Genomic DNA, 25,671 nt, shown 5'->3' with positions numbered 1-25,671 from the left:
GCAAGTGCTTCTATCCGTTGTCTTGATTGTTTCCCACTCATTCCTTTTGGTTTGGGGAACATGTCAAAATCCCATGCCCAGAGAACTTCAACTAGAGTTCGCGGAAATGCTCAGTGGACACCCCAGGTAGTGTAAGGATCAGCATTTACAGATGCAGCCATTCAAAGTGCGCGTTACAGACACGTACCGGAGGTAATTGGCTACGGTGTCGTGCATTGTGACGCGCGGTACCGCGGTACGTGATTGGTTGACCGACAGGGGCACTCGTGGTCCGTTGGTCTGTCGTAGAAAGACTTACAGTAAATGTCTTTGCTGTGCCCGTTGTAGATATTGAATTTTACCACTGAAGGGAAATCTTAGTAGCTGAGCATAAAAAGAATAGGAGCATACTGTAACGCGTGTGAAGGCCATAAACGATATTAATTTTGGAACATAAACATACAGTACTGTATATGGCTGGTCTTGGTACTTTAAAGAAAAAATACACACCAGTATTCCATTTCTCCCTAAACATTTTAAGCATCGAAGTCTTTAACTAAAGAGATACCGGAGTCAACAAGCATACTTTTAGAATTTGATTAATAGGGAATATAATATGGAATCGCGTATCTAAAGAATTTAATAACGATATGATTATATTCGTGTACTGCGACAGGGCTGTGTAGGGCTGTTTCGCCTCCCTCTTCATGCAACTTCCCCTGTAGCCTACTGGTCTATGTGCCCGCTTACCAACTCACGGGTTGTGTGTTCAAATCCAGCTGGTACTGGACTTTTCTTTTAACAAACATTTCTTCGAAAAAATAGAATAGTGATATTATGGACAATCAATTGACTTTTATATTTCAAAATATCACAACATGATCGATTCTAAGTCATTTTTGATAACAATGAATAGTCACCTTCTTCCCTTCTGACAACGGTCCCTGCTTCTGCTTCCTGCTTCTATTGTGTGTGTGTGTGTAATAGAGTAAATTTTTATAGAGAAATGGAGGCTGGACAGTATGCGATACAATATAAACATTTATATTGATTTAAGTCGTGTTTTGATTTAAATCGCAAACGCGTGTTTAATTATATGTGTTTTTTTAATCATAATCAGGCCAATGCAACATAAATTGATACAGTATCTCTGTCTTATTTTTAGTAAATAAAGTGCATTTTTGCACACTATATGTGCAAACGTTTTATGATATGTCGCTGTTGTGAATGTCTGTGGACATGTGCTGGCTGGACAGGAGGCTCCACTGTACACAGAGAGCTTAGAAGACAAAGATATCAATTTATTTTAGTCAAAAATTTATATATCACCTTTAAAAGTGGAATCTCAAAGCAAAGTAAATACCCAACACTGATTGAACCCGTCTGCCATGCTAATAAAACACCTTGAATTGAATTGAATTGAATTGAGGGAAAGAGGGGGGGAGGGCGCGCGGCAAATAAGATACACTCCACAGGCATCCACAACAGCAACATACGAAACGTTTGCACATATAGTTAAGTTATTACTTGGTTTTCAAAGTCGGGAGACATTAGAGGCTTGCCACACCTGGACTGTTAAACCAACGCATTAGCACGTCAAAGCCCATTGAGGACCCGGGCGCAATAATTGTTTTGTCCCTTGATTTACTGATCTGCATTAATTATGGAAATCGAGTTCCTGCTCTGTGCAGACGACCTGGTCCCGCTGTCGCCCACAGAACAGAGGCTGCGCCAGAACCTGGCACTGCTGGAGCAGCGCTGTCAGACCTGGGCGCCGACAGTCAATATGGACAAGACCAGAGTTATGGTTTTCCAGAAAAAAAGCCAGACCTCAGGGAAACAGGTACAAATTCACACTTAACAACACATTAACACCTAACAACGGGAGCAGGGACGAATTAGGCCACTACCCACTATTGTTAAACATACAGAAAAGGATATTAAAGTATTGAATATTAGTATTGGCTTTAGTATTAGCCATACAGAACATTAAAGTGCCCCTTTTCCATTCAGCGGGTGCCTGAGCCGCTGTGTCCTATCTTCTGACAGTCGCCGTTGTGAACAAACATTTCTTTGAAAAAATGAGACATTTCCCTTGGTCAGAGATATAAATATATAATATATAAATAAATTAAATTTAACTAACATGTGAAATAGCATGTGAAAAAGTGGTAGTTTAAGCTTTTCTGCTAATATAATATGGAATCGCGTATCTAAAGAATTTAATAATGATATGATTATATTCGTGTACTGCGACAGGGCTGTGTAGGGCTGTTTCGCCTCTCTCTTCATGCGACTGTACCAGGAAGAGGATTTCTTTCTATTCGAAACGTGTATTTTAAAAGTTTAAGAAGTAAAAACCTTACAGCGTACACAGATTTCTAAACTGATCAGGATCGTTATCTTTGTCTTATGCATAATAATGTTCACCGCTCTGTCCAGCAAATTAATAATAAACTTTATTTTATATAGCGTTTTAAACGAATAAGTAATTAGATTGCTCATAAACCTAATCACTTGCTTTTTCTTTTTATTTAGGCTCAGATTTCAACTATAGATCGTATTATTAATAACCATAATAACAACCAACCAACAAAAACAACCATATAAACATAATACCAACCAAAAACATAGATAACGACCACAATACAAAATCAAATATATCAAACCATTATACTCTCGCAAATTCCTCCAATTATCATAATCCCGCCCCTTATGCAACACCAAACCCTCCTCCCATCCCAGTTTATCCTCTTTATCATAAACAAAATCCACCTCAATTTTCAACATAAAGCATTACTGCTTACTGGGTTTTTGAGGGGGAGGGGGGAGGTGTCTTTCACTGGAAATCTCGCCTGCTTCTACTTTACGAGTACAACCCCCTCTCTGCAGGAGTGCTGGCTGTGACGAATTAAACCAGTTTCACAGGTATTTTCAAAGTAGGAAGTACAGTGTTAACTGGTAGCTGGGCTCCTCAATTAAATCGCTTTAACATGCTAATGCGTTGGTGTAACAGTCCGGGAGTGGCAAGCTTCTAATGTCAACTCAACTCGATTGGAAGACAATGAACGTATTTTAGCCCTAAATGAATTAATAGCAAACATGGTTTACATAAAATACATTTTTCCAAGAAAGTTTATAATAATGCGATCTATAGTTGAAATCTGAGCCTAAATATAAAGGAAAAGCATTTTCAGAGAGCAATCACACTGTGTTTATGTAGAAAAAGCGATTAGGTTTATGAGCAATCTAATTACCTATTCGCCTAAAACGCTATATAAAATAAAGTTTATTTAGAGATGAATGATCAGTGTCGCAGTTTAAATAATTTTCGTAGGAGGGCTTGGACAGATTCCAAGTGCATTTTTGCAATTTACGTTGTAATACAGTTTAGAATACAGTTAGTCTAAGCTTTATCAGCTTTATTTATGGGTTGCAATTTAGAAAAAGTCAAAAACCGCACTCACTCTGGCAAGGGGAGACACCCAAATTATAATGTAACATGCCACTGTTTGTGCATGAACAAAGTTATACTGCAATTTTCCTTAGATACGCGATTAAAAAAAATAAATGTTTTGAATCCCCGGCGGAACACACTCCATAAGAATCAGCGCTTTTATACAGTATATCGCCTTTAAACACATATATTTAAACACGTGTTTATGATTTAAATCAAAACGCGATTCAAATCAATATAAATGTTTATTTTGTAACGCATAGGTGACTATTCATTGTTATTAAAAAGACTTAAATTCGATCATGTTGTGATATTTAGAAATATACATTTGTTTGGTGCGAGTGAGGTTTTATTTAATCTCTGACCAAGGGAAACATTTCATTTTTTCAAAGAAATGTTTGTTAAAAAATAAAGTCATACAGTAGTTCCATGGGATTCAATCACAGACCATGTGACATGGGAGTCAGGAAACTAACACACAGTGCCACCAGATTTGATAACGCTATAAAAACGCTATAAAATAATGTGACTAGGCACAGAACAAGTTTACAGCACAGTACAATAATAAATGCTGACCATGACTTTAGAAGCATAAATTGCCTTACACTCAATTTAAACACAAGCTGTCTTTAGCCCTCTAAGCTGGTTCATACAGAAATGTAGAGATCCAGGCTCAGAACACACAGCTTCATTAGCGAATACATATGCAGGACAACTAGAGAAGACGTTTTACAGAGGATGGATTTTTAGAAACATCCCATCAGTGACATCACTGAAGTCAACTCCTACTGTAGGTAATTGTCGTGTGGATAGTTTCACAAGAATCAGACAAAGGTTTAAGCATCGCTTGTTCTAGATAAAACTGCAAAAAAAAACAACAACCCATAATGTACTTCTTTGCGGCTCTGTTTGCCCAAATCATATATTCACAACGTGAAATTAGAAAATAATATTACGTAACCAAAATCCGCAATATGGAAACAGAACCTGTGTAATTGTTGACAGATGATGTTCTCGTAACATTTTTACAAGACAAACTACAACATTTAAAAAATGACTTGTATGTACTTGATATCTCTAATCAATCCACAGCGATATAGTTAAAGCAGTCCCCGCACAAAACAAAACTAAAACGCCCTGGGCATACCGTTTCGCGCTTCTTATCAGTTGCTCAAAAGTAATTTGACCGTATGAAATGCATAATATAAACCTAGAAACATATACAGTACGTGAGCAGTATTTACGTAGTATCGGTGTCAAGACATACCTCTCAAATGGACAAGTAATAGGTTTATTCCATGCTGAAAAAAAGAAGAAAGAGAACACAACGTTTCGAAAAGAAACAAAGGAAAGTTGAATAAGGAGGGAGGAGGTATGGAAATGATATGTGTAGTGGAGAGAATGTGATGCCGGATGTTGTTGATCATGGAGCTAAAGAAATCTAAGAATGTGTTGCAAAGTTGCAAGGGCAAGTAATGTGGTGGGGCAGTTTGGCTTTAGCAAAATTGTTGATAGTGGAGAAAAGATGTATGGGGTTGTTATGGTAATTTTCAATGATGTGAGAAGTAGGTAGATCTAGCAGACTCTATTGTAAACATATATTCAGATAAGTAATCTTTCCAAGCCTGATAATGTACATTTAGGCAAGAAAGATGCCACAATCCAGGGAGTTCCTGTTGGTAGTGATGTGTCAGATGGTCAGAAGTCACAGCTAATGATCCTAAAAATCACCAACCAATGATGAAGCAGTAGGATGTACCATGACACTTTAGAGTACAAAGGTGCATCACCATGAGTTGGCTGCAAATGAACTAGTAAAGGTTTATTCCACTCTAAAATTTAAAAAAAGAAACACATTTAAGTTGTGGAGCCTTCTTCACACCTGAAGAAGGAGATTTGATGAAGATTGGACAGGTATGACAAACTCATCCCAGTTATGTCTTCTAACAGTGTAGTTAAACTGTATGAGAAAAGCTTGGGTGCATCTCTCCATTTTAACCTGTTTATTGCACAGAGGAATTTAGTTTCTTTTACATGAAATGTTTCCATCTACCCAACCACATCCAGTCAGAATCTCATTTAGATTTCTGGGAAAAAAAAGGATATATCTCCTTCAAGACTACACCCTGGTTTTAATATCATACATCTCTGAAAGCTGATGTATTTTTCATAACCATTTTAAACTGCACTGTATGGATATTCAATGTAACTAGGTTTTAGATTAATAGAATAGACTGAATGAAAAGACAACTAAAAACATTAAAATTTCAAATATTTTTATATGGCAGTAAGCAAGAAAATTAATTTTTGCCATTATTGACAATACTGGCATTACAGTGCCATACAATTACAGAATCATAAAATACAATTATTGCACCTTACAAATGCAGAAACTGGTTACAACTACTACCACATATACATGGTATAGGTACTAAAACATAAAGTGCACAAGATTCTGTACATTTCTTTCATAAAACAACTACATACAGATTAGGCACATGGACTAAAAATCTTTCAAAGGCTCAAGCACTGATGCAATAAACATTAAATCTAGATCACTGCACTCTACAAAAAAGTTATCTGTGTACCATTTTTGCATTAGTCAGTCTACATCTTAGTACATCATAGCACTGCATAACCCGTGCTTCCAATTCTTCTGAACTATGCAACAAATCCCATTTCAGTTCAGGTGGGTAGCTGTGTCAGCATGTGTAGGCTGCAAAGGAACAAGTAATAGGTTTATTCCATGCTGAAAAAAGAAGAAAGAACACCCGAAGAAGGCTCCACAGCCAAAATGTTGTTTTCTTTCTTCTCTTTTCAGCATGGAATAAACCTATTGTTCCATATACCATTATATACTACACATTCCTAACTCCTGACCTCGTCTAGATTATCCAGACCTCCCTGGACACAAAGGCAACTATTTCACCCAAGTGTAGAACGATGTCAAATTTTCAGTTTATAATTGACCAACCAAACAACCAATCTATTGGCCTGTCTGATTGTTACACCTTAACAATATCTATAGTATTTTGATTTTTTTGGATTATAATGAGAAAGTGGCTGCTTGAAAGACTTATTCAGGTTGAAAAACTTCTCAAATATTCTCAGTTTAGCAGAAAAAAGTATGAACACAAATCTACATACAGTAATACCTTTCTTAGTGCAGTTTCTTTTAGTACTGATTTACTATAACTCTCTTTCTCCTGGCCAATACTATATATTAATTACTCCACCAAATACACCTGTATTATAGCAGAAAGTGTGTTTGTCTGTTTGTGATGCACATACAGTACAAAAGCTAAGCAGAAGCAACCAGAGCACACTCAGCTTAGGCTGTTGTTGTGCATTATGCTACTATTAATGCTAAAGGCAAGAAGGAATGAAAAACAGTGTGCAAGATCTCAGCCAATGAGTTGTTGCATGATATACACTGTATGTTTCATACATACCATAAAACCCCTAAGAAATAGCACACGTAGGAACATCCTCATTTAACTTATGCTATAATTGACCCTATTAATGCTAATGTCAAAGAGCTTTCCTTTCTCTGAAAAACATTTCTCATGCTAGGTGGGGTATTACTTTAAAACACTGAGCATAAAAACAGTCATACCCAGATATGGACACCCCCTTTGTCCACTGGCAAACACTGCAAAAGGAATCTGTATTACAACACTGAAAATTAGGACAAAATATTTCGTAACTTTCATGTGGTGAGGTGTCCTTCACAACTAATCTCCATCTTTCAACCTTTAGAGTAAATAGATGAGTTTGTGTGGACATATTGCTCTTCAATGCTGAAGTTCTAGATGATACTTTAGGAAATGACATTTAAAAAAATAGAACCAAAACAATTTGAATCAAAATGGCTACCATGCGTAAACTACTTCCCAATTTGCACCAGGAATTATTCTTCCAAGAATATGATTATTTTGCACTTATTTCATTAGAAGCCACTTCTTCTTAAGTGCAAAAATTCACTTTATTTTCATACTTTCGTTTATCAGTTAAAATTAAGAGTACGAATGTGTTTTTTTAAATGGAGGAATTAGGTGTGGAGGGTTCTTGTCACAAAATGCTACACTTTCTCCAATCACGAATTTAGACCTGTAAAAGAAAGTTAAAGATCCATTTTTATAGCTTTTGTACACTAAATGAGAAGTATATAAAAAAGGAGGCACTTCATATTTTTTACACATATTAGACATAGGCTCCCAAATGAACAGATGCAATGACATGGTTAAATTAATGCAGCAGCTTCAGTACTAGGAGCACTGTCTTAATTATTTAGGCCTGTTAAACATTGATAATAAATTAAAATATGTAATGCAATTTATACCCACAGTACAAATCTTAAACATATTATAGACAGTGATTATATCTTCACATTGTATAGCAGCTTGAAGAATTATCAACTAGGAACATTTCTCAACAATGGCAAACAGGTCTTTGTAACGGAAGACTCAATGATAAAACATGCTTTTTGTACAGAAGCTTCTATTAATTCAGCTTTCTTTTTAATATTCATATATGTGCTATGGTCCTTTTGAGGGATAAGAAGATTTGGGGACTTGAACAATAAGGAACTACATCAAAAGGTTAAAACTAACATTTCAATACGTAACAAAAACATAAAGGTGAATTTTAGAATCCCAAAAGATTGGCTTTCCAATGGTATTCATCTGCCTTTTTTTTTATACTCTTAAAGAGCAAGGCATTTCACAAAGTATTGCTACAGTCATCACATTGTTGTAGAGAAAGGAAATCTTCCAAAGTCCCTAATAATGTATAGAAATTGTGTCTATGTACTCATTTCTGTTCTTTCTAATTTTGTTCTCTACTTTTCCCTCAAACTGTGGTTTTGTCTTACAGCTGTTTGACTGTTTTGCTCTATTTTCAGCAGCTACTTTGCCCTCCTGACTATCCCTATCTTCCTCAGAAACTGGCATCTCTTCTGTTTTAGAAAGGGCTCCATCTGTACTCCCCTGGATTTCTGCAATTTTCTGGTTTCTGTCTTCTGTCTTGTCACTCCTGTTATCTTCTGCTTTGTCACTATTAGATTGTGAAGAAGGGCTGTTAGCAGAAGCCCCTTTCACTGGTTTTGGTTGAACTGCACTTTTGTCTTGTGTTGAGCAAGCCCTGCCTCCGGGATTCCTCTTCTTTGGAGGCCCCCAGATGAATTGATCAGCAGGGCAATAGTACAGCTGGGCAAAGCGCAGAAGGGTCCTTCTCTCCTTTCTGTTTCTGATGGTGTACACAAAATACTCCAGGGCACTGTGTTTCATATTTGGGATTGTCTCCTCTATCAGTGCTTCTTCCAGAAGCAGTTTGACTAGTGGAGGTTTGAAGCTCTCAAATCCAAGTTCACCCAGGCTCTTCAGAATGCGAGTGATTCGTAAATAATTGTGTTGTGATCTAACAGAAAGGAGAAAAAAATATTCTTAATAATAAAGCCAAAATTAAAATACATATAGCAATAACACATTTAATTACAATGCCATTGTCAATACAAAAGCCATGGAATAATAAAAGGAGACTTGCTATATTAACAATATTATAATATTAATAATAATACTTACGCTTAAATAGCACTTTTCTGGACACTCCACTCAAAGCGTTTTACAGGTAATGGGAACTCCCCTCCACCACCACCAATGTGCAGCATCCACCTAGATGATGCGACGGCAGCCATAGTGTGCCAGGACGCTCACCACACATCAGCTATCAGTGGGGAGGAGAGCAGAGTAATGAAGCCAATTCAAAGATGGGGATTATTAGGAGGCCATGATTGGTAAGGGCCAATGGGAAATTTGGCCAGGATACTGGGGTTACACCTAGTGCTGGGCGATAATTCGATAACGATAATTATCGCGATATAATTTTCTTCGATATAATGTTAACAAAAGTTCGATAAATGTTCGATATATATGTTTATGCTTTGCGCATGATATGCGCATGCGCACAAAATACTGCTCGAGTGTGGGTGCATGTTGCAGACCGGGCAGCTAACGTGGTGTTGTTTACCCACACGGTGGTGGCTGACAGGATTGTAGTTAGAGTGGAGAAATGAGCGACACTGAAGCAAATGTAGTGCTGCCAATGACCAGCTCGAAGGACAATGACATCGTCGACAGAAAAGGTCATTCAACTTCGGTAATTTGGAGATATTTTGGCTTTTTACGATCAGACATAAAACAGAGCACTTTAAAATTTGCAGTCTGTCTGAGCCATCTTCTATGTGTGTTTTATCACACTGCAGTATTTAATTTTTCTATTAAGATATTTATTTTGTAAATTTTACTCATACATATTTTGACTTAAAAAAGACTTGAATACTCTCTACCTCAGATTTGTTTAATGTTTCTGCTGTTTGGCAAGTGTTTGTTGTGTTCTTAAAATAAAGAGTTGTTTAATTTACCAATTAACTGTCTGGTTTCTTCAACTTTCACTCAGGAGAAAAAATCTGCCTTTAAACTTGAAAGAAATAATGATTTGACATTTATCGTGATAATTATCGATATTGACTGATATGAAATATTTTATTGTGATAATGTTTTTGGCCATATCGCCCAGCCCTAGTTACACCCCTACTCTTTTCGAGAAATGCCCTGGGATTTTTAATGACCACAGAGAGTCAGGACCTCGGTTTTTACGTCTCATCCGAAGGACGGCGCCTGTTTACAGTATAGTGTCCCCGTCACTATACTGGGGCATTAGGACCCACATGGACCGCTGGGTGAGAGCCCCCTGCTGGCCCCACTAACACCCCTTCTATATTGTTACAACTTTAGGTGACTTAGAAATGTCTTAGATTTTAGACAAAGTTTATGACACTTGGAAGAGTAAATACTTCTAAAAAAGAAGGTTTTGAGTCCGGATTTGCAGGAGTTTAGAGAAGGTAACTGTCTGATATCTTTGGGGAGAGAGTTCCAGAGCTGAGGGGCATAACAGGAGAAGGCCCTGTCACCCATAGAGTGTAGACAGACTTGGGGGACAGTTAGGAGACCAGAATTAAAGAAGTGAAGGCTGCGAGATGGGGAGTAGGGCGATAATAGATCAGACAGGTACTGAGGTGCCAAGCCATGCAGAGCCTTATAGGTGAGCATGAGGATTTTGAAGTCGACACAAAACTTGGCAGGAAACCAGTGCAAGGACTCCAGGATAGGAGTAATGTGATCACTTGCACTGGACCTGGTCAGGATTCTGGCTGCCAAATTTTGGACATACTAGAGTTCGTTCAATGTGGATTTAGATACCCCAGTGAGTAGAGCATTATAGTAGTCAATTTGGGAGAAGACAAATGTGTTGATGTGTTGAATAGTTTTAGAAAGAAGTTAAGTCAGTAAAAACTACATATATATAAAAGCTAAAATATATTGATTACTTAAGAGTTCACTTCCTTTGCTTTGACAAATGTAAGGCAGCTTGGGTGCACAAAATTACTTTGACAAGTTACACAATTAGTTAAGTAGTCTCTATATGTGTAGAATAATAGTGATTCATATCACTGAGAAAAAATACACAGTCAAAAAGGGAAGTTCAAGCAAAGATTCATCTTTGAAGACCAAGCAACTTTAAATCCACTCAAGGATTTGTATAGAAAGACACAGATTGAGATGAGTATACAAATTTCAAAGACATTGCATATGCCTTTGAGCACACCTGAGTTAATCATTAAAGACGTTACATTAGAGTAGAGTTTATTGTCACATGCACAAGTGTAATGAAATGTTTATTTGCATGTATGCTCCTATACAAGACATCAAGGAAACATCAAAAACTAAGAACAGTGGCAGCAACAACAATAAGCTAAATAACATACATCTTAGAGAAAAAAAACATCAGTATGAGCCAGTGGTAGGGGTAGAGTTCAGTAATTTGACAGCTTAAGGGAAGAAGCTGTCTCTAAGTCCAGATGTTCATGCCTTTATACTCCTATAACGCTTACCAGAGAGAAGGGGGGAGAAAAGTGAGGAACCATGATGACTGGTGTCCTTAACGATACTTCCAGCCTTCCTGAGACAGTGAGTATTAAAAATGTCTGAAATAGAGGGGAGCTGTACTCCAATGATGGACTGGGCTGACCTGATCATCCCCTGTAACAGCTTCCAGTCAGACAATGGTGGTGTGGTGGCTCTGTGACTAAGGCTCTGTGGCTGTGACTGGAAGGTTGCTGGTTCAAATCCTGTGGCCGGCATAGGAATCCTACTCCCTTGGGGCCCTGAGCAAGGCCTTTAGCCCCAACTGGTTCAAGAGCTTGTATTTTCTGTCTTATTTCTGTCACGTCCTCTGCAGCAAGAGGGCACTCCTTCTCTGTCCTGTCTCTAGCTTCCGGTCTGCTGTCCTTCCGGTCCCTCCCTTTCCCTTGGGCTATATATTTCCGGGTCTTGCACTCTGTCCTCGCTCAGCATTGACGTTCGGATGTCCTGAGACCCGCCTAGCACCAGGGCGCCCCACGTCCGCTCCCTGAGGGCATAGGTTTCTATACGGCATTCCTGAACTCTTTGCACTAATGAGCCCGGGCCTTTTTCCCGTCTCGCCGCTACGCATATGGGTCTTTTTCCGCTCTCCTGCTCCCCACGGTTAGTCCCTTTGGACGTCCGTGACAATTTCCACATTAGCACACTCTCAATAGCACACTTGTAAAATGTGGTAAGGACATTTGAAGGCAGTCCAACTTTTTTCAATTGTCTGAGGAAGTAAAGGCATTGTTGTGCCTTCTTTGTAGCTCCAGTTACACGCTGGGACCACATTAAGTTGTTAGCAATGAAGATTCCCAGGAACTTGAAGCTGCTAATCATCTCTACAACCACCCCATTGATGTGAATAGGTATGAAGTCCACACCCTGCTTTCTAAAATCAATTATAATAATAATTGCTTACACTTACATAGCACTTTTCTGGACACTCCACTCAAAGCACTTTACAGGTAATGGGGACTCTCCTCCACCACCACCAATGTGCAGCACCCACCTGGATGATTCGACGACAGCCATAGTGCACCAGAACGATGACCAGCTCTTTGGTTTTACTGACATTGAGGGAGAGGTTATTGTCAGTGCACCACTCCACCAGGTTCCTGACTTCATCCCTGTAGGCTGTCTCATCGTTAGCAGTGATTAGGCCAATGATGGTAGTGTCATCAGCATATTTGAAGATAGAATTGGAGTTGTGTCTGGCCACACAATCGTGGGTAAACAAGGAGAACAGCAGGGGGCAAAGTGCACAGCCCTGGGGGGCACCTGTACTGATGGTCAGCGTGGAAGAAAGTTTCCCATCTACCCTCACAGTCTGTGGTCTGCCAGTCATGAAATCTATAATCCACATGCATAGAGAGGTGTTGATGCCCAAATCATTCAGCTTCCTGACCAGCCTGGAAGGAACTATAGTGTTAAATGCGGAGCTGTAATCAATGAATAGCATTCTGATGTATGTGTCTTTGTCTTCCAAAGGAGTCAGAGCAGTGTAAAGAGCCAGGGAAAAAGCATCGGCAGTGGATCTATAATGGCGGTATGCAAACTGCAGGGGGTCAAAGCACTCAGGTACCACTGTGTTAATGAGCATAATAATGGACCTTTAATTTGTTGAAGTTGCATTATACCATCCAGACACTGCCTATGTCAGGCTTTCCCTTCAAACCAAGCAGTTGAGCAAGGAGGAAACTTGATAGGAATGCCACCATGAGGCCAATAGCAACATAGATAGAGCTACATAGTTCAATGGTTGAGATAGGAGAAAATGCCCACAACTCAACAATATCCCAATGACTCAAAGCAAGCCTGTTTGGCAATACAGTGGAACCACAAAGCTCTGGGATGGTTTGGTTTGGAAAATCAGTAGAAACCTATCCAGAGAGACTCTAAACTGTAATTGCTACCAAGGGTGCTTCCATTGGTTGTGTAAAAAGTTACACAATCGGCATATTTTAGCTTTAACATTTAACTTCTTTTAATAACGGGTTCTGACTGAGATTTCAAGTTTTGATTAAAATATTAACTTTAAAAAATGTTTAAAAACTAGATATGATCCACCTATGGACATGCATTCAAAGACAGAATTTAAAACAGTGCATGATTGCATCTGAATGTTTTCATACTTCCTACACAAGCTACATTCTATTACATGTGCAATTCTGTGGTTTGGTTTTTGGTTAGATTGTCTTTTGCTATGCAGGCAAAACTAAAATCAGTTTTGAGATATTTTAAAGAAATATGCTAAGGAATATTATGGAAGGATAATGTTATTCTCCACATTTGATAAAATGTAAAGCCAGTTTGATGTTGCTTTACCCTTCCCAGCAGGAAGCTTTGCAAAGCCTTAAAGAACAGGTCAAGGCTAATTCCATGCTGAAAAAAATTAAAACGTTCTGGCTGTGGAACCTTCTAGAGGAGTGTGACTCATTAGTGACACATCAAAAGTACTCTCCACAGAACAATCATTGTACTTTTTTCTTTTTATTATTCAAAGTTCAATTGACCTTGATCTGTTTCTTTGCAGAATTTAAACTGACACATTTCCTGACTATTGTTCTAAAAAAAGTAAAAAGTTCATAAGCACAGCAAATAATAGTCAGAGAGAACTAGATACTGTAGATTCTTGGAACATATCTTCTAGTTTGATTATTCACATCTTTCATGCTAGGGATTGAAAGAATGATGCTCTGATTTAAAGTACAGCAGTTTCAGATAATGCTATGCTTACTCGTTCAAGTGCTGAAACCTGTCCTGCCAGTTTGCAGCACGAGCCACATTTCCATTCTTGTCCAGTAGCTTTATTCCAAAGAAATCCAGCATCACAGTGTATGCCAGAAGAAAGCGTCTTTTGGCTTCCCTGGTATTTTGAAATTCCTATTAGATTAAATGAGAAACAGGAGAGTATTAATGGCAGTGATAAATGTATTTAATAACTAAAGTGAACCAAGATGAGACATAAAAGGTCAGCATGCTAAGTAATGTCTTCTTTCCTATTTATCTTATTTATTTCTACAGTCTCTGCTTTTCCTCATGACACTGTTCAACCTCTCTTGGACCACAAGCTCAACTGTACCACACACTTGTTGAAAGCACTAATGAATTGTATTTAGAATGTATTTTAATGTGTCTATGTTGTCAATTTCCTCGGTGTGCTAAGGATCCTTGTAATTTTTTTGTAAAATCTAATTTTTTACCTTGATCTCATCTTGAGTTAGTTCTTGGGCATGAAAATTCAAGCCTTGTTCTCTCAATGGAAAAAGCCTGTAAAACAGAAAACATAATTTTTTGGCTTCTTACTTTGCCCTATTAATCAGATTCTATATCACAGAAATACTATGATTTTAGTTTATAAATTTATAAATTTGAGTTTATAAATTTCAAAACAAGGTAAATTACTTAAATAGGACAGGAGAATCCTTTATGCCTTTAAATCAAACACTCTACATTAAAACACATATACATAAAGTAAATGCATGATTTGAATTTACTTTACGTATGTTTTTTTTTTTGGCCCCGACTAGCTCTGTTGGTAGAGCATGAGACTCATAATCTCAGGGTAGTGGGTTCGTGTCCCACGTCGGGCACAAGGTTCTCTAATAACCCATACCGGGCAGCGGCAGTATGGGGCAGTGTTCGTGACGGAGGATCACGTTTCCGTTACAACAGCAACAGCACTCGCACTAGCACTCTCAGCGTGGAAGAAAGGCCTGGCTATCTACTTCCGTATCTTGCCATGGAAACTCTATGGATAAGGACAGGGGAACTGTCTACAGGGTTGCCATGAGTCGACAGCACTCAACAACAACATGTTTTTTATTTAATTTAATATTCTGTATGAAAAGGAGCAGCCTTAATACAATACAAGTGTTGGAAAGGAAGAACAGAGGATATACAAAAGTAAAATGAGTAATACTGCAAAGAACAGCACAGTTAGTCAGTCAGTCCTACTCAGTCAGTAGGAATGAATATATGCAACTCCATTTTCCATTCTTTCTAAATCTGACTCTGTTTTGTGATATTTCTCTTTTAAGTAAATTAATAAGACAACTGAAAGTAAAATTACTTTCCTTTTATTGCAATGCTTAGATCTATCACTATATTTAAATTCCCTTGTACAAAAATGAATGGAATCTTATTTGCTGGATACAAAACTTTTGATTTAGTCAACAAATGTAATCTTTTATTGGAAATGTACCAAGGGTAGATCACAAGGATCTCAACTTTCCATTATTATCCATTATTCTTTACAGGATATGGTTATGCTTTTAGCCTATTATGGAGTCAAAAAATATGCAAATTACTGTATACCATGGTGTATACTAGTGCTAAAAGCAATCATAAATTTGTTAACTGTTAACTAAAAAGTTAACTGTTATGAAAAACAAATCAGCTTGATCATTCTTGTTTAAAGTAAAGTTTAAAGCACAGAGAAATTTGTAAACATGAGTTGCAATTACTGCATAATTTCTAAGTTATGGCTTTGCTATGTACTTCTGCAAATCCATCCATCCATTTTCAAACATTTTCAAATTGTTTCTTCCACTTTAGAGTCACAGGGAAGCCAGAGGCTATCCTGGCAAGCAATTGGTCCAAGGCAAGATGTCAGACACTTAGACAGAAACTCACACCAGGGCCAATTTTCCCAGCAGCCACTTAAACACTAGTATTTTTTTGTCCCTTGGAGGAAACCCACACAACCATGGGGAAAATATACAAACTCCACACAGATAATACCCCAGGTCTTGAAATAAAACCTTTTCTGTAAATTATTAGCTTTAATATACCAGAATCATTAGCTTAAAACTACTATAGGAGATGGGAGGGAATCTTATCTCATTTATTGAGTCTGTGTGCACTAGTTACATTAGGTTGTTTACAATTTTGTACATGCTATGTTAGAGAGCAGTAGACAAAGAAAAAAATAATTTGAACAAAATCTGAACAAAATTCAGTCTCCAGAAAGCTCTGGGGAATTAATTGCCATCCTTGATCACCAGACCAGTTGACAGCTGGAAAACAATTGGTTTTGGAGCTGTAAACAACTTACAGTTGTCTGTCTTCTGCCCTGCACTGTAAAAGGGGGATAAAGTTTTGGTTTTGGAGCTGTAAACAACTTAGCTACCTGGCTGGTTACAGAGAGGGACACCAGGAAAAGTCTCATTAGCACTCAAAAGGAGCAAGGTTTTTATTTTTAAGGAACAAGTAATAGGTTTATTCCATGCTGAAAAGAGAAGACAGAAAACACAACGTTTCGGACGTGGAGCCTTCTTCAGGTGTCAGCATGGAATAAACCTATTACTTGTTTCTTTGCAGCCTATGCATGCTGTCGCAGCTACCCACCTTTTATGTTCTGTTTCCCAAGACACATGTATTAAAAAGATCACTTCTGTGTTATATGAATTACAAATGCTGTAATGTGTTGATTGCAATACTTTAATTCAAAGCCAAGATTACTTCTAGTGTGTGTGTACTCTGCATCTTATTAAAATGATTTAATACATTATGAAAACTGAATACAAATAAAATGACAAATACCCCATTAATGTAGTTTCATCTATATTTTAAAATATGTCAACACCACATACATTCACACTTGTGACAAAATCTGTTTACTCATATATCCCAAGAACACCAACATAAAGTATCAAATCAGAACACAAGAACTGGATTCTTGCTCCTATACATAACAAAAAAAAACTTTCATTAGTTTTTAAAAACATGTGTTGTCTGGAAAATACTCTAGGCTTCTTCAAGAAGAAGCCGAATTAGATTTTCTGATCACAAAGGTAATAACACAGAGACAAGCATGATGTCTGAAGTAGACCAATTCAGTAGTATTCAAAAGCTCTTACTGAGAAAACTCTTACAGCAGCCAGAGGATTATTTCAGTTATTTGTCCCATGTTTTCTTCCTACCTGTAACTCAAGAGGACAAACAGGATAAAACAACTAAACGAACTTATATTGAAAACCAAAGTGCTCACCATTGTATATAGGTGTGGTTATGCTCCAGCTTTTCATAGTCACCTTTCCACTTGTTGAGAATTTCTTCAACATAAATGCCTGTAGTGTTGAAAAGTACAAATACTTTGATTAATAATGTAAACCATGAGTACTTGGAAATCTGTGCAGGAATGCAAAGTGCAAGTACATTACAGTATATAGCAACCTCAACATTAAACACCCCCTTCATTATAGTTGTAGCAGCATAATCCTGCTGGCGACCAAGCAGACATGTAGACTGCAGACTGTGCTTTTCTCTTCTAGAGATTTTGATGAAAACTTCATATGTGTTTTTGATACTGTCAGGATCTAATGTATAGGGTACTCCTTTCCTAAAACAAGGATTTCTTGCCTTGTCGTTTTTACTGTCTGTATTTCTAACCATCAATAATCAATTTTGACACCATTTTGAACAAATGTGATTTTGAACAAATGTGAACTTTATTCTATTTTTTTCTAAAGAAAAATCTAAAGAAAATCTATACTTCCATATAAGTGTGTGATGGTACAGCAACGACGTACTCCTGACATTTTCACACATTTTTCATTTCTCTTAGAGACTTAGGAAAAGTGAGCAATGCTACTATTGCTTATAACAACAATCTATATATGAACCTTATTGGCTGTCAGCAGCGATGAAGAGTCTAGTTTCATACATTTCCCAAATCTTCTAAAAACACTAAAATGTAGACTGTACTACTCATAACACTTTGGAGTTATATACTATACACCACTGTGTGACTTTTTAAAAACATTAGTTATTTTGTACTTTTTGGGGAGGATCTTATCTGAATTGTAGCATGTTTAATATATCAACTTAATACCACTTTTTTCATTTCAGTTAAACAGTGCACACAATAATAAACAGACAGTTCTATATTTACACAACAGATTTATTGCTGAGAAATACTGGGCAAATAAGAAATACAAAAATTAAGAACTAATAGGAATGTATATTAAATATTTATACAGATCCAGCCATTCAGAATCCACGATGAATAATGCATCACATTGTACTGCACTTTTTAAAAAAAATTCTGTTCCAGGACTGCACTACGTAAAACAACTAGGTGGCACATTTAATGCTTAAAGTGGCGTACGGAAGTATTTGGGCTTTCACCTGAAAACACATGGTTTAGAATCCTGGTCAATGCTCAGCCCCGGGACAATCTTTTTCCAATTATAGAATTTAATTTGTGTACTGTGTCCACTTTTATGCTGTATATTACAGTATGTTAAATATTTAATTAATATTAAAAATGAAATTAGGGCTGCTTCACAATGCAAAATTACTCAGCTTGATATATAAAAAAGTGGTTCAGGTGGGTAGCTGCGTCAGCATGCGTAGGCTGCAAAGAAACAAGCTGAAAGGAGAAGAAAGAAAACACAATGTTTCAGCTGAGGAGCCTTCTTCAGGTGTCACCTTCACACCTGAAGAAGGTTCCACAGCCAAAACGTTGTGTTTCTTTTTTTCTCTCTTCAGAGGTAAATGAAGATACATTTTTATATTTTCATAGGTGTGACACATTTTTGTATATATGGTACTGTTTATAGTGTATACAGTATATTTTACATAATACATACCTACAGTCTCACTGGACATTTACATTAATAAAAAAATAAACATTATTGAGAGACAGGTAGTGTTGAATTCATGCAATTTATTATATTAATTTGTTTATTAAAATTACACTCTACTGTAAATTTTTTTACAATCTGTAAATGTAAGTCAGAACAAATGCACTTGTGATATTACATTCCTCAATGTTCCCCACGGTAATCTACAATCTTCAGTAGAAAAAAAGTAGAAAAAAGTCTTTTAATAAAATTTTTACAACTATGTTTGTCAACTCTTGCTCCCAGAACCCCTTAATTTCTATGTTGAGTTTTTGCTTTGTGCTCTGTTCTGCCATCTTCCAAATATAATCTTTGAGGGAGTGCCAAACAATTAAGCAATGGTGGTGATGAACTTATGAATAAATAAAACCAGTAACATCAACACATCTTGTTCATTTTTTTTAATTTGAAAACACTAATACTGAACCTGTAAGTAACAGTTTTTCCATACCAAATCACATGTATGACACGCAATATTAAGCAATAAACAACAGAATCACAATTATATTCTCTATTGTATTAACAGTTATAACAGATACAAATTTTCAAACAAACCTGATTTTTTTTAAAAACAGAAGTTATTATCCCTACTGTGTTTCACACCTGCATGTGAGATCATGGTGTGCACAGTGAGTGTTGTGCCTTTATTAAACTGAGGGTGTAAAGATTCAATGAGGAACAGGGGACAAAGTGAAATTACTCAACTGGATAACTTTAGTAAGTTTTCTGTGCATTTCTGTGAACAGTAAAAATAACCTCTTTAAAAAAATACAAGAGTTGGCATTTCAGCCTTAAAAAGGAACATTAGCAAACAATTACATTTTCTTAAAGAAGGCTTAATGAGCAACTGCCATAATACTTCGTAGGCATGTCAATTTTTTTAAACCAAAGACAGTTCTTATTGAATCCTTTTTAAATAACCAGGCAATTCAAAGAATCTTTAAAGTTCCAACCCATCTATCAAGCCATGAATTTAAAAAAGCACTAAGTACAGAGGGGTTTCGGAACACTTATCAAAGAGATCCAAAACTGAAATTATCCTGAATCCAGGATCACACCTTCCCCTTCTCTCAGTGACAGACTAGTTTCCTTATAATCCTCTCTATTCATTTTCAGGTTTTAACTCCTCACCGCTCTTCACCTCTCTTGACTTCACACCACCTGAGTGTTAATATGCTTCTCTCCTGCTCCCACCTCCTCTCTACTCCCCGTCTTTTGTTCTCCCATACTTTTTCAAATGCCAGTTTTCCTCTCTCCCCAAATGATTCTATGTTAATATTCTCTGCTAAATTTTAAAAAGTACTACAACTTTTTGTACAGTAATAATTCATATAGAAGAGTGGAAGAATTCATACAGAAGGTGTTACAACTGCAGCTGGTCTCAATTAACCCCTCATTCTCCAATTTCCCTTACAAACCCCTTCCTTCACTATTTAAACCCTCAGTTCACCCTGTAACATTGCTCGGTATTAGGATCTCTTCCACCACCAGAGCTCACCTTGCCCTTTCTTCTTAAAGTACCTTTTTACCTTGTCTGGACTCCCTCAATGTCGACTCTTTGGTTTTGGATTTCGGTGACCCGGCAGATAAAAATGTTTACAGAGGGGAAGTCAAGGGGAAGGTGGATGATATGATCTTTTAATTCTTTGGACAATCCCTGGCAGAACTGGCGAATCCCAGGAAGTTTGGGGAGCCAAGCAGCGGAATTCAGCAACATACACCTACGGGGGACAGTTTTCTTGTGTGAGGATGGAAAGGCGGTGAGCAGCAAAGTGGTGAGGGTAGAGCTGACTGAAGGTGGCTTGTACTGCGGCCTGGAAGCTGATGACATCTGCCGTCTCAGGGGCGTTCCAGATGAGGAGAACGTTGGCCCACCCCAGGGCTCGACCGGAGAAGTAAGAAACCATATACCCAATCCTTTCGCGGTCAGGGGGGAAGCAGTTGGGGCGGAGTTGGAAGGCCATCCAACACTGGATCAGGAAGCCCTGACACTTGGTGGAGTCACCGTCAAATTTTTCCAGAGAAGGGAGGGGTAGAGGACTGACTGGTGCTGCAGGGGGTAGAGGTGGTACAGCAGCCGAGATCGGCTGGGGAGCCGGGCGTTGAGTAACATGGGTGAGTAGTTGTTAGAAAGCCGCCGTTACGTCCCCCAGGGTGTTGCTGGAGAATGGAGAAAGGATCACTTTGACCCGGGGGGTTCATGTTGCTGGCTCGGTATTTTGTAAGAACAAACTAATTTATGGACCCTGTGCGGGACTCCAGGGGAGGTCCAGTAGCTGAGGTATCCAAGACAGGTGACGAGGTAGAGTCATCAGTTATTCCAGGTGGGGTCAAGTCCAGGTAATAGTCAAGAAAAGAGGCAAACAAATCCAATAGGGGCGAGGCAAGAGCGAGAAATCCAAAACCAAGAGTCGACGTTGAAGGAGTCCAGACAAGGTAAAAGAGTACTTTAGGAAGAAAGGGCAAGGTGAACTAAGGAGGCAGAAGAGATCCTAATACCGAGCAATGTTACAGTGTGAACTGAGGGTTTAAATAGTGAAGGAAGGGGTGTGTAAGGGAAATTGGATAATGAGGGGTTAATTGAGACCAGCTGCAGCCAGAACAGAAGGTTAAAACATTATAGCTCTTTTTAATTTACATGAGCTTTTTATAGTTAAAACGAGCACATCAAAACCTTTCCATAATAACCACAGTAAGTGATTGAGTTAAAGACATTAATGCAGAAAACGTTTATGAAGAAGGTGGAATACTGTTGTGTACTTTTTTTTTTTTAGCTACCACTACCAGATACTGTATGTACATTAGGTATAATATACTTATATTCACAAATTAATATAGTTTTTGGCCAGTGAATCACACAATGTACTGTACTGCAAATAAGAACTAATGCATGTTCTGATGGGCTGCATCTTTACAAGATTCCATATTATTATTCCATATTAAGTGGATTTAAAGAAGTAGGGCAACAGATTAAATTGAGCTAATGTTTTCATTAACGTCTTACATACCGCAAGTTCCACATAATGATCTAGATTAACCATATTGAAATCAATGCTCAACAAATCAGCAATGCACCCACCATCAGGAACCAGGGGAATTTTGTTCAGATAGAACCTCAGGTTGCGATATTCATTGGGCTGTCTGGGCTTCTTGTAGTTCTGTTATATTCAAACAGGGAACAATGAGAAATTAAATTAATTTCAGTTCCATTATTTTCATTCACTTGCATAAGGTGACAGTACACTAGCCATAACCCTTGCCAAAAAAAGCAGACTTGAAATAGATGGATATGTGTATTTTATATTATATAGCATACGCATCTAGCATGTTTTATCAAGAAGCATTTTAAAAAAGAGACAGGTAGTGGTTTTCATGAGACTCAAACTGAAAGAGATCATACCGGGTAGCTGTGACGATACTTATACAAATCCTTTGCAGCATAATAACTCCTCTTCACCTTAGTAGCAGACTCCCGTGCATCAGTGAACTGTAAAACACAATTACACAAGTATTTCTAAAGTATATAATATAAACTTTTAAAAATTGCTTGAGTCATATTTTATCAAAAACTTTCCTGGGAATTCTGGAATGTAAACAGTCTTTACATACAGTACCATTCTATATATAACACATTTCCCTGAACACAGTCCCACATTTAAGCATATCCTAGCCTACTGTATTATTTTTTATCAGTATCATATGATCACCATTTCTGAAACCAGATTTATTTTCTTTAAATATGTCAATATTTTGTTCACCAAAAAGCAATTATCCACTTTTAAACAGTCTATACTATACCGCTAAAATGATAACTTTTCACAAAAATGTGGACATTTTCTTACAATTATGTACTTTCCAATTCCTCAATGTAGATACAGTATAAAGTGCAAATAGTTTGGTCCTACATATGTGGTTTTCAAAAGTACTTTCATCAAGTATTATTGGTAAATAATCATGCAATCAACACTTTAATTGTTTATTTTTCTTTGCTGTTTTTAGCTGGTAATTTCTTTTTACCCATAACATTCAATGTTTGATTAAAATATTTATAGTTAAATGCATTTAATCAATTTCAAATACTCCTTTTAAAACTTGTATACAGCATTTGTAATTGTAAAAACATTACAACTTACTGCAACAAAACGGTACATCACTGGAAAGAAAATACTCCTGCAAGGCACTGTAAATTGGTTCATGCCTTCACAAAACAGTTTTACCAGTAGGTTCTACAAAGTAAAAGCGGAAACTTTTCCAGTTTCAATCAGCTGATTTTTTCAGTGCTCTGAAGTACTGAAAAGAATATACGGAGATGAGCACCCTGCCCATAGAAACAAAGTGAAATTGTACAATTACTCCACACTACTTCTCATCCATCTGGACAAATACACAATGTTCTGTATCAGGCCCTGCACAGTGTGCCTTTCCAACCTACCTGATAGTGAATTGCAGGTGCTTCAGGTGTCAGCTCCAAGATAAGTTTAGCATTTATCAAAGTTGTATTTTTAATGTCTCTAAATTGCACCCTTCCTGCTAAAACATGACTGAATGCACATGTGTACCAAGTGATAAACACACCAACACAGTGGACATTCTTCCTAGGCTCTGGTTTACCCTAAGGACAAATTCATGATCCTCCAAAGGCGAAGCAGTCACCAAAAATTGATGTATTATTAATACTGTATGTCAAGGATGCTCATTTTAATTTAGCAGGGTGTATCTAAGAAGAATTTTAGCAGAGAATTTCTCGAAAATATTAAACTGATTCACAAAATGGTATTAATGGTACTGTAGGCAGTGACTTTCTTTATTCCAGCTCATTAACAGCTTTCTTGTGATTCAGCTATTTCTCTACTTCTGCGCCAGTTCATTTCATACTGTTTCCTTACCCAGAAATGTCTAGCTTCTTATAAGCACAGCCAATAAACTTTCTGTAAAATCTAGAACTTTAACATCCTCTAAATCATGGTCTTTGCACTAGATTGGCTGCCTCCTCCAACTTAATCATTGATCTTTTGATTAATATAACCACACACCAGATTTGTCAATTAAGCAGCGTTGCAGTTCACGAAAGAGAATTAAGCGAAAGTGTTTATCCATGCGATTCCACATGGGACGCTCGACTTTCCGGTTAGATCAAGAGAAAAGTGATGCAATGAAGTGAACTAGGTCAACGCAATCATGACTGAGGAAGTGAAACATTTTAAAACTGTACCTTTTCAAATATTGTATATTTATTGGTTAGATTTTAAATGTATTGCTCAAAAACAATATATGTGTTTATATAGGTGTTTATATGAGGCTACCAGATCCTGAAAAATGTATATTCGAATGTGTAATTTATTCAAATCCGACTACACGCTGAAATTAAATCTTCAATACTACAGTATTTCGTGGAATGCAATGCACAAATACGGATAACGTTTTATAGGAGATAGTACTGTATTCACCAAATACCTGTCTTTAAAAACACAAGCCGAAAAAATATCGTTTAAAGATTTAAAGAACACATAGATATCTCTCAAATTTCTGCTCAGCCCCAGATCTTTTAGAAAAACGGAGGAAACGCAAACCAAGTACAAAACACCAGCATACCGAAATGTAACGTATTTTTACAATAGGTTACACAACAATGCAACATCAACGAACTAGTCCCCAGCATTGCTCATTTCAGTTTTCCGATTCAATTACTGTGTACAGCACAATATACAGTAATTAAAAATAACGAGATAACAATAAAACTCGGTTTCTGAAGATAAGCATTTTAGGTATATATGGCTTACAAATTAACGGTAGTTCGTGCTAAAGACAGCCTTAATTCAATCCAAAAACAATCTATTATTTACATGTACAAACTATGTATTATTTATATTATTATAATATCAATTTTAGAAACAATATTATAAATATTTGCCTTTACTTCAGTAAATTAATACAAAGCATAACCACGAGAAGAAACCATAGTAACTAATGTCTTGGCAGTTACTGAAATCAATACATACATTTAGCCATCTGTGTTCATTTCCTACTGTTTTACCTGATGTGAAGTTAGAGTTTCTTCATCTCCACATCTGGAGGAGTTCGCTAGGCTGCCTTCCCCCGTCATGTTGTTGTCGTCTACCGGCTGCAGCTCCTCGGGCTCGGAGTCTGTCTCCCAGGTCGAGTCGCATTCCTCCACTGTGCTTGGCTCCTTGTACCTCAGGCTACCCATCAGATTTCCCATTTAAAACTCAACTTCAATTCTCTTTTCACTCCTCCTGCTGCATATTCAATCACCGGTATTCACCATCGCCCAGAACAGCGAATCTACCAGCCTCCCAACCCTAGAACGCAGAATAAACAAAGCATTAATGTCAGAATTACAGAATTTCCACAGGAAGCCGGACCAAAGCGAGATGAACACACCCCCTTCTGTCGAAACTAGGCAATGTTCACCAAAAAGCAGTGGTAATATCCAAATACAGTACCAAGTTTCCTCCTACATTATTTGCTCATTATGAAACAATTTATATGTCCTGTATATTTTATACAGGACATATAAATTCAACATAAGACAAAACAGCAGAACACATAAGCATATTTTATTTATTAGAAAATGGATTACGATCTTTGTATGTTCACATTTATATTTCGATATCACTGT

General features: G+C 37.3%; 1 protein-coding gene across 1 annotated transcript; it reads right to left on the bottom strand.

Annotated features, from left to right (window-relative positions):
• Positions 1 to 6,309: 6,309 nt before the first annotated feature.
• Positions 6,310 to 25,438, bottom strand: ogfrl1 (opioid growth factor receptor-like 1). The gene is made up of 7 exons (XM_088933646.1): positions 25,066 to 25,438; positions 22,432 to 22,518; positions 22,111 to 22,189; positions 17,396 to 17,474; positions 14,607 to 14,673; positions 14,141 to 14,286; positions 6,310 to 8,854 (listed from the first exon to the last, which is right to left on the bottom strand). Exons 1-7 carry the CDS (start codon positions 25,249 to 25,251, stop codon positions 8,218 to 8,220), a joined length of 1,281 nt encoding a protein of 426 aa, XP_088789772.1. The 5' UTR covers positions 25,252 to 25,438; the 3' UTR covers positions 6,310 to 8,217.
• Positions 25,439 to 25,671: the final 233 nt, after the last annotated feature.

This window comes from Atractosteus spatula, chromosome 15 (genome assembly GCF_055471065.1).
Source record: "Atractosteus spatula isolate fAtrSpa1 chromosome 15, fAtrSpa1.hap1, whole genome shotgun sequence".
Lineage (NCBI taxonomy): Eukaryota > Metazoa > Chordata > Actinopteri > Semionotiformes > Lepisosteidae > Atractosteus > Atractosteus spatula.
Note: the sequence above shows the minus strand (reverse complement) of the source record. Positions and strands in the feature narration are given on the sequence as shown.